Genomic DNA, 17794 nt, shown 5'->3' on the forward strand with positions numbered 1-17794 from the left:
ACCCCAAGTCAGATGGCTCGATCATAATCAAGGTGTCATCCGCATATTGGAGGTGGGTGATCCCTCCAGGGATCAGGTGGGGCACCACACCCTTGAGGTGCCCCGAATCGGTAGCCCTGGCGATGATAGCAGCCAGGGAATCCACCATGAAGTCGAACAAGATCGGGGAAAGAGGGTCCCCTTGTCTCACACCTCGCGCGTTTCTGAAGTTTTCCCTGATGACACCGTTCACGTTGATTGCGGTCTGGCCTCCCGAGACCAGTTGCATCAAGAGGTGAACGATCATGGGGGAGAAGCCCTTCCTCAACAGAACTTCTATCAGGAAGTCCCAACTTACCCGATCGAAGGCCTTCTCAAAGTCGAGTTTGAGAAGGAGGCCCTTGACTTTCTTAACCCTCAACTCGTGGGCGATCTCATGGAGTGCCAGCACACCCTCGTGCAGGCATCTCCCTTTGATAAAAGCCGATTGGCTGCGGTCTATCGTCCTATGCGCTAGCGGGGCAAGGCGGGTAGCATAAGCCTAAGCGACGAATTTAAAAATAACGTTGATTAAAGCGATGGGTCTAAACTGTTTGATGGTGTCTGCTCCCTGAACTTTCGGAATAAGAGAGATGACTCCAAAGTTAAGGCGCGCTATGTCAACCCTCCATAGGGCGAAGTCGTTCAGGATCCGGAGGATCGGTCCTTTCAGAAAATCCCATAATTTCTTGAAAAAGAGGACCGGAAGCCCGTCCGGGCCAGGGGCCGAGTCTGGTTTCATGCCCGCGAGCACCTCGTCCAGCTCTTCCGGAGTAAAGGTAAGATCCAGGCTCATGTTCTCCTCATCGGAAATCCTCTTGTTAGACGGCCAAAGGTTCTGAGCTAGAGAGAAAGCCCTTTCCTCCCCCTCAGCGCCCATCAGGCCCTGGTAGAATTGGTAAACATGCCCCATCAGCTCGGCCTGGTCTGAGATCTCGCCCACCTCAGTCACCAGGCGAGGGATGAGGTACTTCCTACGCCTCCCGTTGGCGAAGGCGTGGAAGAAGGCCGTGCAGGAGTCCCCTTTAAGGGTCCATTGGAGTCTGCTGCGCTGCCTCCAGTAGTCTTCCTCCGCGCCATCCAGCTGCACAACCTGGTCCTCGAGGAAGTAACGGAGAGCCCAACCCTCCTCATCAAGGCCAGAGGAGTTAGCGAGAGTGTCCAGCTCCTTAATCTGGGCGAGGAGGTTGTCCCTTGCCTCCCGTTTCTGCTTGCCTAAATTGGCCCCCCATCCCCTTAGGTGTTGCCGAAGGCACCTCGCAATGCACTGCCAAACGTCAATGCTACAACGGTGAGGCCCCCGTTCCTGGATGCAGGAGATCAGTTTCTCTTTGATCATCTGCTCAAAGCCAGCTACCCTTAGCCACCAGGATTGGAAGAACAATCTCGCCGGTCGGCAAATCCCCTGTTCGCCATCATCAAGGAGGAGGGGGTTGTGGTCGGATCCCACCCTAGTAACTGCCGTAAGAGAGCACAAGGGGTAAAGCGTCTCCCAGGAAGTGGAGATGAAGACCCTATCCAGGACCGAGCGGATGGGGGAGAGTTGCTTGTTGGTCCAGGTAAACCTTGCCCCAGTTCTGTTGAGCTCTCTTAGAGAAAGGCCAGCGATGGCATCATTGAATTGGCGCACCCTTGTCATTGCTCTTGTCCCTGGAGCCCCGAATGAGGTTGAAGTCACCCCCAACGACCAGTGGGAGCCTACAACTCTCGACCTCAGCGGAGAGCTCCTCCAGGAACTCCCTAGTCCTAGAGTGGTCAGCAGGACCATAGACTAGGATGCAAGTCCATTTGGTTCTGCGACTGCGGTGGAAGAGGTCGGCGCTAATGAATAACCTCCCCTTCCGCTAGGTCCCTACCTCAAAACACTCATCACGGAATCCCAGGAGCATCCCCCCGGAATGTCCCGAGGCCGGCAGCCAGTTCCAGCAGAATTGGCCAAAGCACTCTAGGCTCCTGAGTTCCGAGTCCGAGAAATCTTGGCGAACCGTCTCTTGCAGGCCAAGGATGTCGATCCGGTCTCATTGCATGTAATCACGGAGTTGGGTGCGACGCCCTTGTCCCCCAAATCCCCGTAAGTTGTAAAAGAGAGCTCTCATTTGGAAGCTCGTTTTTTGTACTGTCTCTTGGAGACAGCAACAGCAGGGGCCTTGACACACGATCTTCTTGGGCGGGAGCGAGGAGGCACAGGGGCCGCGATAGCCCCCTCGGTAGGCGCCCTCGACATGCCCGCAGACATCGGGCCCACAGCCCCAGTTGAGCCCAGCGTGGCAAGAGGTGTGGCCAGATCTTCGGCCGGCTCCGCCCCAGGAGTATCGGCCGGCTCCACCCTAGGAGCCTCCCCTGCCGCCGCATCCAACGCGGCTTTGGCCGCCGCCGCGGCCTTGGCTTCCAACTCCAAGCGGCGCGCAGTCTCCGCAAGCGCAGCTTGCACCTTTTCTTTTGCCCGGATGATGGACAAAGCTTCGCCCGGGTCGGTCAACGTGGGAGAGAAAACCAAGCAGCTATCGCGAACAACCAAGGACAAGTGGGCATCCGAGAGAAGGTCGAGGATAGCGAAGTCGTTACCTTTGTCAGAGGAGATGGTGGTGCTGGCCTTGCCCTCGAGGTTCTTCTCCGCCGTGAGCCTCTGGGCGCGAAGGAGGGCGGAGGTGCCCACCGAAGTGCCCTTTGACCTCGCGCTCTTCCGTACCGCCGCCGGCGTCGCCGAAGTCGTCCGCTTGGAGTAGACGGCTTTGGACCGGCGAGCTTGCGCCAGAGGGGTGGCCTCGGACAGCTCCTTCAGCAGGTTCTTGTGGACTCCATCATCAATGGGCTGCGGCAGCTCCTCATCATCTGAAGCGTCAACCACCTCCACCTCAGCCGAGCCGCCAAGGATGCTGGCCGGCGTGAGTTTGGCCATCTTGGTAGGCGGGCCCTCCGCCTGCTGGCTGTCGTCCACCCACGAAGGTGCCGGGTCGGTGATCTGCGAGTCCAGGTCAGCCGAGTCCAGGGAGTCCAAGGAGCCGGTAGCGGGGGGGCGGGACCCTTCCACGCCGCTCGCCGGGACCAGGTGGATAGCTAGCTTGTTCTTGGAAGGCTCGAGGAGGGAGAGGGAGGGGAGGATCTCCGCCGCGGCAGCCATGTTGGAGCCATATTGGTCGAAGAAGCGCTCCGCCATGGCCGGGGCGGTGGTCCCAGGCAACCCCTGCTTGCCCAGTACCGACGGAGTGTTGGAGGTGGATGGTCCGGAGGCCCCACCCTTGTCCTTGGAAGCGTCCTTGTTCTTGTCTTGGCTGCGGCGGTGCTTGTTCCATTCACTATCCGAGGGGATCTCGTCGGAGTCGTCGTCTTCATCATGACCGTCGTTGGGTGGCGGTGGAGGGCCCCCTGACCTTGCACCCGGAGTACCACGAGGAGGGGCCTCAGCCTGAACTCCGACGATGTACCCCTCGCCATTCACGAAGATTTGGACCGAGCCCTTGATGCGGTCAGGAAAGCGGTAGTGAAAGCGCATACGGATCGGCTCGCGGTCGCGTTTTTGGATGGAAAGCTCGTCAACATCGATTGGCCTCCCGATCATGGTGAAAGCCGCTTTAAGGCGCTCCCGAGTCATCAGGTCCTCCGGCACCCCCGACAGACGAACCCATGTAGAGGGGAGAACCAGGCTTGGTTTGGGAGCAAGGAAGGCCTCGCGGATCTGGGTATCTGTCTTGCTGAGAGGGAGGTGGAGCTTCCCGCTCCCGGTGCTCAGCCGAAGGGTCTGGCGGGTGGGGAAGACGACCGAAAACTCAGCGTCGGAGAGCCTCTGCACCTGCCAGTCCCAAAGCTCATCCACCAGATGCTTCAGTTCGTCAGAGAGCTGGGTCTCCGAGAGAGGCGCCGAATCGAACTTGATAATGGCGGCGAAGACATCCCCATTGCCCAGCCCACCACGCATTGGCTCGACGTCAATGTTGTAGAAGCCCCCGCCGGAGATGGCGTGACCCATGGTCTGGAGCCTAAGACCCTTCCCCCTCGAGGGGCAGTTAGCGGAGGAGTGGCCTTCGCCGCTGCACACGACGCAGAGGGGGTCAAAGGTGCAGTCCGATTGATAGTGGCCTTCCCGACCACATTTGAAGCATTCCCCCGCCGCCGGAGCCCCTGCCCGTGGTGGCGGTTTTTGCTTAGCCTTCCCTTTAGGCTGCTGTTGGCTTCCCTCGCCGTGGTTCTTCCTGGCTTTGTTCTTGTGCTGAGGGCGCGGGCCTTGCGCTGCATAGTCTCCCTGACCCGCAGCATCGGAGCGGTCGCCACCGCCCTTGGCCAGCGCCCCATCAGCACGGCGGCTCGCCAGCGCCTCCTCCCTTCGCTGCTGTTCTTCCCACCACGGCGGTGGGGGGCCGTAGTCGAAGCCGCGGTTGCGGTCTTGGTCACGGTAGGAGAAGTCTTCGTCTTGGAAGCGGGAGCCGCCCGCATCTTGGCGAGGAGCACCGTCCTGGAAGCGAGGGCCTCCGTCGAAGCGGCCTCCGCCGCCAGCCTGCCGCCCGCCGCTGCCGTCGTGACGAGCACCGCCGTCTTGGCGCCCGCCGCCGCCGTCGTGGCGGCCCCCACCCTCCTGACGATTCGTGCGGCCACCTTCAAGGCGGCGGCCGCCAACACCGCCTCCCGCCTCTTTGTCGCGCCGTGCGCCGTCGTCGAAGCGGCGCTTTCTCCCATCGTCGTAGCCGCCCGCCATGATCGCAGATGCGAAGGAGCGGGAGAGCGGCGGCGGGGGAAGGAGAGGTCGGAGGAGGCGGTGGCGTGGCGCGATACGTCTCCAACGTATCGATAATTTCTTATGTTCCATGCTACTTTATTGATGATATCTACATGTTTTATACATACTTTATGTCATATTTATGCATTTTCCGGCACTAACCTATTAACAAGATGCCGAAGAGCCTGCTGTTTTTGGTTTCAGAAATCCTAGTAAGGAAATATTCTCGGAATTGGACGAAATCAACGCCCAGGATCTTATTTTTCCACGAAGCTTCCAGAAGTACGGAGAGGAAACGAAGTGGGGCGACGAGGCGACGCCACACCAGGGCGGCGCGACCCAGGCCCTGGCCGCGCCGGCCTGTGGTGTGGGCCCCTCGTGGCGCCCCCTGACCTACCCTTCCGCCTACTTAAGCCTTCGTCGAGAATAACTCCAGTACCGAGAGCCACGATACCGAAAATCTTCCAGAGACGCCGCCGCCGCCAATCCCATCTCGGGGGATTCAGGAGATCGCCTCCGGCACCCTGCCGGAGAGGGGAATCATCTCCCGGAGGACTCTTCACCGCCATGGTCGCCTCCGGAGTGATGAGTGAGTAGTTCACCCCTGGACTATGGGTCCATAGCAGTAGCTAGATGGTCGTCTTCTCCTAATTGTGCTATAATTGTTGGATCTTGTGAGCTGCCTAACATGATCAAGATCATCTATCTGTAATGCTACATGTTGTGTTTGTTGGGATCTGATGAATAAGTGAATGCTATGTTATGTTGATTATCAATATCATCTATGTGTTGTTTATGATCTTGCATGCTCTCCGTTGCTAGTAGAGGCTCTGGCCAAGTTTTTTGCTTGTAACTCCAAGAGGGAGTATTTATGCTCGATAGTGGGTTCATGTCTCCATTAAATCTGGGGGAGTGACAGAAACCTCTAAGGTTGTGGATGTGCTGTTGCCACTAGGGATAAAACATCAATGCTATGTCTAAGGATATATTCGTTGATTACATTACGCACCATACTTAATGCAATTGTCTGTTGTTTGCAACTTAATACTGGAGGGGGTTCGGATGATAACCTGAAGGTGGACTTTTTAGGCATAGATGCATGCTGGATAGCGGTCTATGTACTTTGTCGTAATGCCCAATTAAATCTCACAATATTCATCATAACATGTATGTGCATGGTAATGCCCTCTTTATTTGTCAATTGCATAACTGTAATTTGTTCACCCAACATGCTTATTCTTATCGGAGAGACACCACTAGTGAACTGTGGACCCCGGTCCATTCTTTTACATCGAATACAATCAACTGCAATACTCGTTCTACTGTTTTCTGCAACAATCATCATCCACACTATACATCTAATCCTTTGTTACAGCAAGCCGATGAGATTGACAACCTCACTGTTACGTTGGGACAAAGTATCTTGGTGTAGGGATTCGTTGCATAGAAAACAAAAAAATTTCCTACCGCGAACACGCAATCCAAGCCAAGATGCAATCTAGAAGACGGTAGCAACGAGGGGATTATCGAGTCTCACCCTTGAAGATATTCCAAAGCCTACAAGATGAGGCTCTTGTTGCTGCGGTAGATGTTCACTTGCCGCTTGCAAAAGCGCGTAGAAGATCTTGATCGCGGCGCCACGAACGGACAGCACCTCCGTACTCGGTCACACGTTCGGTTGTTGATGAAGACGACGTCCACCTCCCCGTTCCAGCGGGCAGCGGAAGTAGTAGCTCCTCTTGAATCCGACAGCACAACGGCGTGGTGTCGGTGGTGGTGGAGAAACCCGGCGGAGCTTCGCTAAGCGTGCGGGAAGTGGAGGAGCGGGGCGGCTAGGGTTTGGGGAGAGGGGGGCGCCGGCCACTTGAGGTGGTGCGGCCACCTTGTGCTTGCTGGGGTGGCCGGCCCCCTCCCCTTGGCCCTCATTATATAGGTGGAAGCCCCAAGTGTTGGACTACAAGTCTCCGAATAAGACCCGAACCAAAAACCTTCCATGTGATAGGGAAACCTACCCAAGGTGGGAATCCCACTTGAGGTGGGATTCCCCCCTTCCATGTGGGGGGGTGGCCGGCCCCCTTTGGGGGAGTCCACTTGGGACTCCTCCCCTTCTAGGGTTGGCTGGCCATGGAGGTGGAGTCCCTTTGGGACTCCGCCTTCCAAAGTGGTTTCTTTCGAACTTTTCTAGAACCTTCTAGAACCTTCCATAGAACCTTCCGGATCATTTTAAATCTTATAAAATGACTTCCTATATATGAATCTTATTCTCCGGACCATTCCGGAACTCCTCGTGATGTCCGGGATCTCATCCGGGACTTCGAACAAATCTTCGAACTCCATTTCATATTCAAGTTCTACCATTTCAACATCCAACTTTAAGTGTGTCACCCTACGGTTCGCGAACTATGCGGACATGGTTGAGTACTTACTCCGACCAATAACCAATAGCGGGATTTGGAGATCCATAATGGCTCCCACATATTCAACGATGACTTTAGTGATCGAATGAACCATTCACATATGATACCAATTCCTTTTGTCACGCGATATTTTACTTGTCCGAGGTTTGATCATCGGTATCACTCTATACCTTGTTCAACCTCGTCTCCTGACAAGTACTCTTTACTCGTACTGTGGTATGTGGTCTCTTATGAACTCATTCATATGCTTGCAAGACATTAGACGACATTCCACTGAGAGGGCCCAGAGTATATCTATCCGTCATCGGGATGGACAAATCCCACTGTTGATCCATATGCCTCAACTCATACTTTCCGGATACTTAATCCCACCTTTATAACCACCCATTTACGCAGTGGCGTTTGATGTAATCAAAGTACCTTTCCGGTATAAGTGATTTCATATGATCTCATGGTCATAAGGACTAGGTAACTATGTATCGAAAGCTTATAGCAAATAACTTAATGACATGATCTTATGCTACGCTTAATTAGGTGTGTCCATTACATCATTCATATAATGATATAACCTTGTTATTAATAACATCCAATGTTCATGATTATGAAACTAATCATCTATTAATCAACAAGCTAGTTAAGAGGCATACTAGGGACTCTTTGTTGTTTACATATCACACATGTATCAATGTTTCGGTTAATACAATTATAGCATGGTATATAAACATTTATCATAAACAAAAGATATATAATAACCACTTTTATTATTGCCTCTTGGGCATATCTCCTTCAGTCTCCCACTTGCACTAGAGTCAATAATCTAGATTACATTGTAAGGTACCTAACACCCATGGCATTCTGGTGTTGGTCATGCTTTGCCCTAGGGAGAGCTTTAGTCAACGGATCTGCTACATTCAGATCAGTGTGTACTTTGCAAATCTTTACTTCTCCATCTTCGATGTACTCGCGAATCGAGTGGTAACGCAGCTTGATATGCTTCAGCCTCTTGTGTGACCTTGGTTCTTGTGCATTGGCGATGGCACCCATGTTGTCACAGTATATGACTAGTGGGTCCAATGCACTAGGAACCACACCGAGCTCTACAATGAACCTCTTCATCCATACCGCTTCTGATGAAGCCTCTGAAGCCGCTATGTACTCTGATTCTGTTGAAGACTTCGCCACCGTGCACTGCTTCAAGCTTGCCCAGCTTACTGCAGCACCATTCAATATAAACATGTACCCAGATTGTGACTTAGAGTCATCAGGATCAGTGTTCCAACTTGCGTCGGTGTAACCGTTTACAACGAGCTCTTGGTCACCTCCATAACAAAGAAACATATCCTTAGTTCTTTTCAAGTACTTCAGGATATTTTTTGACCGCTGTCCAGTGTTCCATTCCTGGATCACTTTGATATCTGCTAGTCAAACTAACAGCATGTGCTATATCCGGTCTAGTACATAGCATGGCATACATGATAGATCCTACTGCCGAGGCATAGGGGATATTACTCATCCTTTCTCTTTCTTCTGCCGTAGCCGGTCCTTGAGTCTTACTCAAGACCTTGCCTGGTAACATAGGTAAGAACCCTTTCTTACTTTCGTCCATTCTAAACTTCTTTAGAATCTTGTCCAGGTATGTACTCTGTGATAGCCCTATTAGGCGTCTTGATCTATCTCTATAAATCTTGATGCCTAATATATACGATGCTTCACCAAGGTCTTTCATTGAAAAACTATTATTCAAATAACCTTTTACACTGCTTAATAGTTCTATATCATTCCCAATCAATAATATGTCATCTACATATAATATCAGGAATGCTACAGAGCTCCCACTCACTTTCTTGTAAATACAGGCCTCTCCATGACACTGTATAAACCCGAAGTCTTTGATCACCTTATCAAAGCGTCGGTTCCAACTTCTTGATGCTTGCTTCAGTCCATAGATTGAACGCTGAAGTTTGCATACTTTGTCAGCATTTTTAGGATCGACAAAACCTTTGGGTTGTACCATATACAACTCTTCCTCAATGTCTCCATTAAGGAACGCTGTTTTGACATCCATCTGCCAAATCTCATAATCGAAAAATGCAGCTATTGCTAACAAAATCCTCATAGATTTTAGCTTCGCTACAGGTGAGAAAGTCTCATCGTAGTCAACTCCTTGAATTTGTCGAAAACCCTTTGCGACAAGTCGAGCTTTATAGACAGTAATATTACCATCAGCATCTGTTTTTCTCTTGAAGATCCATTTATTCTCGACAGCCTTGCGGCTATCAGGTAAGTCTACTAAAGTCCATACTTTGTTATCATACATGGATCCCATTTCGGATTTCATGGCTTCTTGCCATTTGTTGGAATCTGGGCTCATCATCGCTTCTTCATACGTAGCAGGGTCCTCATCATTGTTATCCACAATCATGACATTTAGACAAGGATCATACCAATCAGGAGTGGCACGTTCCCTTGTCGATCTGCGAGGTTCAGTAGTTTCCTCATTCGAAGTTTCATGATCATTATCATTAGCTTCCTTTGTTGCCGGTGTAGGCGGTACAGGTACAACTTCCGGTACTGCGCTACTCTGATCAACGAGTATAGATTCATCAATCTCATCGAGTTCTACTTTTCTTCCAGTCACTTCTTTAGTGAGAAATTCTTTCTCAAGAAAGGTTCCGTTCTTAGCAACAAAGATTTTGCCTTCGGATCTGTGATAGAAAGTGTACCCTATAGTTTCCTTAGGGTATCCTATGAAGACGCATTTCTCCGCTTTGGGTTCTAGCTTGTCCGGTTGTAACTTCTTTACATAGGCTTCGCAACCCCAAAATTTAAGGAACGATAGCTTAGGTTTCTTATTAAACCATAATTCATATGGTGTCGTTTCTACGGATTTTGATGGTGCTCTATTTAAAGTGAATGCGGCTGTCTCTAATGCATAACTCCAAAATGATAATGGCAAATCAGTAAGAGACATCATAGAACAAACCATATCTAAGAGAGTTCGATTACGACGTTCGGACACACCGTTTCATTGTGGTGTTCCCGGCGGTGTCAATTGTGAAAGTATTCCGCATTTCTTTAAATGCATGCCAAACTCATAACTCAGATATTCACCTCCGCGATCAGATCGTAGAAATTTGATCTTCTTGTTACGTTGATTTTCTACTTCACTTTGAAATTCCTTAAACTTCTCGAAAGTTTCGGATTTATGTTTCATGAAATAGATATACCCATATCTACTCAGATCATCTGTGAAGGTTAGAACATAACGATAACCACCGCGTGATGCTACACTCATTGGTCCGTACACATCGGTATGTATGATTTCCAATAAGTCGGTAGCTCGCTCCATCATACCAGAAAATGGAGTCTTAGTCATTTTTCCCATTAGACATGCTTCGCATCTATCAAGCAACTCAAAGTCAAGTGATTCAAGTAATCCATCGGTATGGAGTTTCTTCATGCGTTTCACTCCAATATGACCAAGACGACAGTGCCACATATAAGTAGAATTATCATTCAATTTAATTCGCTTAGCATCAATTATATGTATATGCGTATCACTACTATCGAGATCTAACAGAAATAAGCCATTCTTTTCAGGTGCTCGACCATAAAAGATATTATTCATAAAAATAGAACAACCATTATTCTCAGACTTGAATGAATAACCGTCTTGCATTAAACAAGATCCAGATATAATGTTCATGCTCAACGCGGGTACAAAATAACAATTATTTAGGCTTAAAACTAATCCCGAAGGTAGATGTAGAGAAAGTGTGCCGACAACGATCACATAGACTTTGGATCCGTTTCCAACGCGCATCGTCACTTCATCTTTCAGTAGTCTTCGTTTATTCTTTAGTTCCTGTTTCGAGTTACAAATATGAGCAACCGAACCAGTATCAAATACCCAGCTACTAGAACGAGACCCAGTGAGATAAACATCTATAACATGTATATCAGATATACCTTCTTTCTTTTTCTTGACAAGGCCGCTCTTCAGATCAGCCAGATACTTGGAGCAATTACGCTTCCAGTGTCCCTTCTCCTTGCAGTAATAGCACTCAGCATCAGGCTTAGGGCCGTTCTTAGGTTTCATCGGAGGCGTGGCAGCTTTCTTGCCACCCTTCTTGAATTTTCCCTTAGACTTGCCCTGTTTCTTGAAACTGGTGGTCTTGTTGACCATCAACACTTGGTGCTCTTTCTTGATCTCAATCTCAGCAGCTTTTAGCATGCCAAAGAGTTCAGGTAACTCCTTGTTCATGTTCTGCATATTGTAGTTCATCACAAAGTTCTTGTAACTTGGTGGCAGTGATTGAAGGACACGATTAATCCCCAGTCTGTTAGGAATCACTATTCCCAAGTCACTGAGTTTCTTCGCATGCCCGGTCATGGCGAGCATGTGCTCACTAACGGAGCTGCCTTCTTCCATCATACAGCTGAAGAAATGTTTCGATGCTTCATAGCATTCCACGGCCGCATGAGTCTCGAATATAGCTTTCATCTCATTCATCAACTCATGAGGATCATGGTGCTCAAAACGTTTTTGAAGATCGGATTCCAGACTGCACAGGATGGCACACTGATCTTGAGAGTACCGAGTTTTCCGAGTCGCGTAAACAGCTTTTACTTCATCGGCTTCAGTTTCTGCAGGAGGGTCACCTAGCGGTGCATCAAGCACAAATTGCAGATTTCCGCCAGCGAGGAAGATCCTCACATGACGGAACCAGTCGGTGAAGTTGCTACCGTTGCTCTTAAGCTTTTCTTTCTCTAGGAACTAGTTAAAATTGATTGGGCACGCCATCTCTACAACATATATTTGCAATAGTTTAGACTAAGTTTACGACAAATTTAGTTCAAATTTTAATTCAACATAATTAAAAATCTAGGTGAACTCCCACTCAAAACAATATCCCTCGCATTGTCTTAGTGATCACACGAACCAAATCCACCGCACCTAAGTCCGATCATCACGAGACAAGGTGTGATTTCAATGGCAAACACTCAAAGTGTTCATCAATCAACCATATGATTCATGCTCTACCTTTCGGTATCACGTGTTCCGAGACCATGTCTGTACATGCTAGGCTCGTCAAGGCCACCTTAGTATCCGCATGTGCAAAACTGTCTTGCACCCGTTGTATGCACTTGTTGATTCTATCACACCCGATCATCACGAGATGCTTCGAAACGACAAGTCTTGGCAACGGTGCTACTAAGGATGAACACTTTATTATCTTGAGATTTTAGTGAGGGATCATCTTATAATGCTACCATCGCGATCTAAGCAAAATAAGATGCATAAAAGGATTAACATCACATGCAGTTCATTTGTGATATGATATGGCCCTTTTGTCTTTGCGTCTTTGATCTTCATCTCCAAAGCACGGACATGATCTCCATCATCTTCGGGCATGATCTCCATCATCGTCGGTGTAGCGTCAAGGTCAATGGCGCCGTCTTCATGATTGTCCTCCATGTAGCAACTATTACAACTACTTTGAAATACTACTCAACATGAAATTTAAAGACAACCATAAGGCTCCTGCCGGTTGCCACAATACAATAATGATCATCTCATACATATTCATCATCACATTATGGCCATATCACATCACCAAACCCTGCAAAAACAAGTTAGACATCTCTAATTTGGTTTGCATATTTTACGTGGTTTAGGGTTTTCGATATAGATCTATTCTACCTACGAACATGAACCACAACGTTGATACTAATGTTGTCAATAGAAGAGTAAATTGAATCTTCACTATAGTAGGAGAGACAGACACCCGCAAAGCCTCTTATGCAATACAAGTTGCATGTCGAACGAGGAACAAGTCTCATGAACGCGGTCATGTAAAGTTAGTCCGAGCCGCTTCATCCCACTATGCCACAAAGATGCAAGTACTCAAACTAAAGATAACAAGAGCATCAACGCCCACAAAACCATTGTGTTCTACTCGTGCAACCATCTATGCATAGACACGGCTCTGATACCACTGTAGGGATTCGTTGCATAGAAAACAAAAAAAATTCCTACCACGAACACGCAATCCAAGCCAAGATGCAATCTAGAAGACGGTAGCAACGAGGGGATTATCGAGTCTCACCCTTGAAGAGATTCCAAAGCCTACAAGATGAGGCTCTTGTTGCTGCGGTAGACGTTCACTTGCCGCTTGCAAAAGCGCGTAGAAGATCTTGATCGCGGCGCCACGAACAGACAACACCTCCGTACTCGGTCACACGTTCGGTTGTTGATGAAGATGACGTCCACCTCCCCGTTCCAGCGGGCAGCGGAAGTAGTAGCTCCTCTTGAATCCGACAGCACGACGGCGTGGTGTCGGTGGTGGTGGAGAAACCAGGCGGAGCTTCGCTAAGCGTGCGGGAAGTGGAGGAGCGGGGCGGCTAGGGTTTGAGGAGAGGGGGGCGCCGGCCACTTGAGGTGGTGCGGCCACCTTGTGCTTGCTGGGGTGGCCAGCCCCCTCCCCTTGGCCCTCATTATATAGGTGGAAGCCCCAAGTGTTGGACTACAAGTCTCCGAATAAGACCCAAACCAAAAACCTTCCATGTGATAGGGAAACCTACCCAAGGTGGGAATCCCACTTGAGGTGGGATTCCCCCCTTCCATGTGGGGGGGTGGCCGGCCCCCTTTGGGGGAGTCCACTTGGGACTCCTCCCCTTCTAGGGTTGGCCAGCCATGGAGGTGGAGTCCCTTTGGGACTCCGCCTTCCAAAGTGGTTTCTTCCGGACTTTTCTAGAACCTTCTAGAACCTTCCATAGAACCTTCCGGATCATTTTAAATCTTATAAAATGACTTCCTATATATGAATCTTATTCTCCGGACCATTCCGGAACTCCTCGTGATGTCCGGGATCTCATTCGGGACTTCGAACAAATCTTCGAACTCCATTCCATATTCAAGTTCTACCATTTCAACATCCAACTTTAAGTGTGTCACCCTACGGTTCGTGAACTATGCGGACATGGTTGAGTACTTACTCCGACCAATAACCAATAGCGGGATCTGGAGATCCATAATGGCTCCCACATATTCAACGATGACTTTAGTGATCGAATGAACCATTCACATACGATACCAATTCCTTTTGTCACGCGATATTTTACTTGTCCGAGGTTTGATCATCGGTATCACTCTATACCTTGTTCAACCTCGTCTCCTGACAAGTACTCTTTACTCGTACCGTGGTATGTGGTCTCTTATGAACTCATTCATATGCTTGCAAGACATTAGACGACATTCCACCCAGAGTATATCTATCCGTCATCGGGATGGACAAATCCCACTGTTGATCCATATGCCTCAACTCATACTTTCCGGATACTTAATCCCTCCTTTATAACCACCCATTTACGCAGTGGCGTTTGATGTAATCAAAGTACCTTTCCGGTATAAGTGATTTATATGATCTCATGGTCATAAGGACTAGGTAACTATGTATCGAAAGCTTATAGCAAATAACTTAATGACGTGATCTTATGCTACGCTTAATTGGGTGTGTCCATTACATCATTCATATAATGATATAACCTTGTTATTAATAACATCCAATGCTCATGATTATGAAACTAATCATCTATTAATCAACAAGCTAGTTAAGAGGCATATTAGGGACTCTTTGTTGTTTACATATCACACATGTATCAATGTTTCGGTTAATACAATTATAGCATGGTATATAAACATTTATCATAAACATAAAGATATATAATAACCACTTTTATTATTGCCTCTTGGGCATATCTCCTTCACTTGGTTGTGTTGTGCAGGTTCCACGTTGGCGCCGGAATCCCTGGTGTTGCGCCGCACTACACTCCGCCGCCATCAACCTTCAACGTGCTTCTTGGCTCCTACTGGTTCGATAAACCTTGGTTTCTTACTGAGGGAAAACTTGCCGTTGTACGCATCACACCTTCCTCTTGGGGTTCCCAACGGACGCGTGCTGTACGCGTATCATGGCGCAGAGGGGTCGTTGAGCTGTTGTCTCACTTCACTTGATCTGGCTAGGAACCCTAGATTGGGGTCGCAGCAACCCTTAGGCAACCACATCCAGGTGAAACGGCGGCGGCGGTGGGCTGGGCCGGGCCGCGGCGCCTCCAGGCCAAGCGAGGGGAGTGGAGCAGCTAACATGGGCCAAGCCGAAATTGGGCCCAGGGAGAGGAGGGTTCCGCCCTCTAGGCCCGTGGGCGTGGAGTCCACGCAAGCGACCGACCACGCCTCCCAGGCGGGGCCCACCTCTTCGTCGTCTACCCTGACCAGAGAATTCAAAATCTGTGGATCTCCCCGATCCAGATCCAACCGACGACGAACGCCGTTGACCGCCGGAGGCGTTGCCGGCGGCGAGGCCCGTCCCCGCGCGTCCCCAGGCGCAGCCTCCAGAAACAGGGTCGGAGCAGGACCCAGCACCCTAGGAGCCAGAGCAGGCCATTCCGACGTCGCCGTCGGCGAAACCCCATCCCAGCGGGGAGGCCTCGAACCAGAGCACGCAGGGGCGGATCCGCGTGCGGGCGGAGCGCGGCTTCCCAAGCAGCGGGGCCGCGGTGGCGCCGGCGGGGCCGAGCCACGGAATCTCGAGCCTTTGCCGCCCGGGGCAAAGGCCGTCCGCCGCGCAGCGTGCAGGGAGCCCCCGAGCTCCTGCGCCCGCTGGATGAAGCCACCAAGGGTGCTGGCGGCCGGGCGCCTCCACCGGAGGGCCTCGAGGTCGGAGTCGTCGCCCTCGTCTTCCGAGCCATCCCAGGCCGAGGCCGTCGCATCCTCATCGCCGTCCGAGCTAGAGAGGGACCAGAACTTACCTTGCTGTCGAGAAACGCCGGGGGGAGAGGGCGGCCCGGCGGGAGAACTCCGGCCATCACAGGCGCGTCGGGCGACGCCAGGGTCGCACGAGCCGCCGCGGTCCGCGTCGCCAGTCGCGTCGCCAATCGCCTGTTCGCCCATCTCCGCCCGGTCTATGATGTTCTTCATGATAGGGTTGGTTACTCTATTTATCATGGTCCATAAGCATCGTTCTGACAATTGAATTGACGCAGAGAAGGCAAGAAAGAGCTAAAAGGAGGGAGGAAGGAAAGGTTTATCTCCAATTACATGAAGCTATGGAAGCCCTTGTTCATATATGCCGTGACGGATGTAAGACAATTGGCCCCTGGGATCAGAAACTCAAGGGTAGTCAAGCTGCTTGCAAGTTTCCTGCCTGCAAGGGTGTTGAGCTGCTGGTGCGCCATTTCGCAGCATGCAAAATGAGGGTGCCTGGTGGCTGCGCCAACTGCAAGCGCATATGGCAACTTCTTGAGCTGCATTCTTGCATGTGTTCCACAGCAGACACCTGCAGGGTTCCTCTATGCAGGTGAGTTCTTATCTTTGCTGGTCAAGCCAATTTCATTTAGACATACAAGTCAGCCTTTTCATAGTAAATACAACATTTCGCTGTCATAGCATCTCATAGTTTTTTTTTTTGGTCTCTATTTCCAAAAGGGGTACCTTCCTGGGTTCATCTCCATAAACTACAGCTACGAGGATTTACAACCATATTTGCAGACATTGAGGAACTTTTGACAAATAAATCAATTAAGATTCAGAATACTAGGAAGAAGATACTGCAAGCATGCACACGCACAGATTTATAGTTGCCTTCCATCTTTTTCTCACTCACCACCATATGACCCAGAAAAACAAAATATTTAGCACCATAGGAAATTTACTGCGGTACTCATACCATGCCACTTTCTTCAGCATTTCTGTTATATTCGCTTCACTGTTTTACTATTTTAAACTTTGCAGGCATTTTAGAATGAAAATGCAACATCTGGGCAAGAAAGAAAAGATAAAATGGGAGCTTTTGGCATGTAAGGTGCTAGAGACCAAAGGAACAATCAGTTCCATCACAGCAAGGAGAAAATTAACATCCAAGGCAGTTGGAAGTTAGCCGCGAAAATGTTCCTTCAGACATCTGAGCATGTGAATCATTTTGGCAGAGTAAGGTGGATACACTAAGTACTACTGTGAACCATTTTAGTGCTTAGTAGCTGCTTCCAGTAGAGGATCAGAACCGAATGCAGACGATGGTGCCTCCAAGGTTATGATAGCAAGTTCTTTGACAAGAGGAGCAACTGCCTAGATCCTAGCAGGTCGAAGGGCATTGTGTGTTAACTTGGCGCTCCTGAGTACCTGCATATAAATCGACGTTTGATCCATTAGATTGTACTACTACCATGGAGAACATAGAAGAACTACAGAGTTAACCAAAAAAACTTGAGAATGGGTCCACGGGGACTGACCCTAGTCTATCCGTGTGCATCTGTCCTCAATCCGATCCCCACCAACTATGAAACTCTGTGTTTACGGTTCACTGAACAAAGGCACTTATTACTGTGAAGTGAAGAAAGAACTAGTTTTTTTTTTTGAAATAAGACCCAGCAACGGGTCCAGCCTATATTGAAAGCTGAAAACCCACTACAAACTCCAAAACAGAGTAAATTTGAGAGCAGCTACCCTTATTACAACAGGAAATAGGTAAAAACAGAAGGAAAAAAAAAGTTTTTTCATCCTTTTCTCACCTTTTTCCTGCCATCGATCTTTGGCCCGGCCTTCTTAAACCCACTGCATGGGCCTTTGGGTTCAGGTGTCCTAAGCCCA

The 17794-nt window shown here is 49.6% G+C and overlaps 1 protein-coding gene across 1 annotated transcript in view; it reads left to right on the plus strand.

Moving 5' to 3' along the window:
• The window catches only part of LOC139829920 (BTB/POZ and TAZ domain-containing protein 3-like), a 40540-nt gene extending 23059 nt beyond the window's left edge, over window positions 1-17481 (plus strand). The window contains exons 5-6 of the mRNA XM_051371509.2: window positions 16192-16505; window positions 16940-17481. Of these exons, the coding sequence (XP_051227469.2) occupies window positions 16192-16505; window positions 16940-17084 (459 nt within the window). The 3' untranslated portion in view covers window positions 17085-17481. The remainder of the gene's footprint in view (window positions 1-16191; window positions 16506-16939) is intronic.
• The last annotated feature ends 313 nt before the right edge of the window (window positions 17482-17794 follow it).

Source organism: Lolium perenne, chromosome 3, assembly GCF_019359855.2.
Source record: "Lolium perenne isolate Kyuss_39 chromosome 3, Kyuss_2.0, whole genome shotgun sequence".
Taxonomy (NCBI): Eukaryota; Viridiplantae; Streptophyta; class Magnoliopsida; order Poales; family Poaceae; genus Lolium; species Lolium perenne.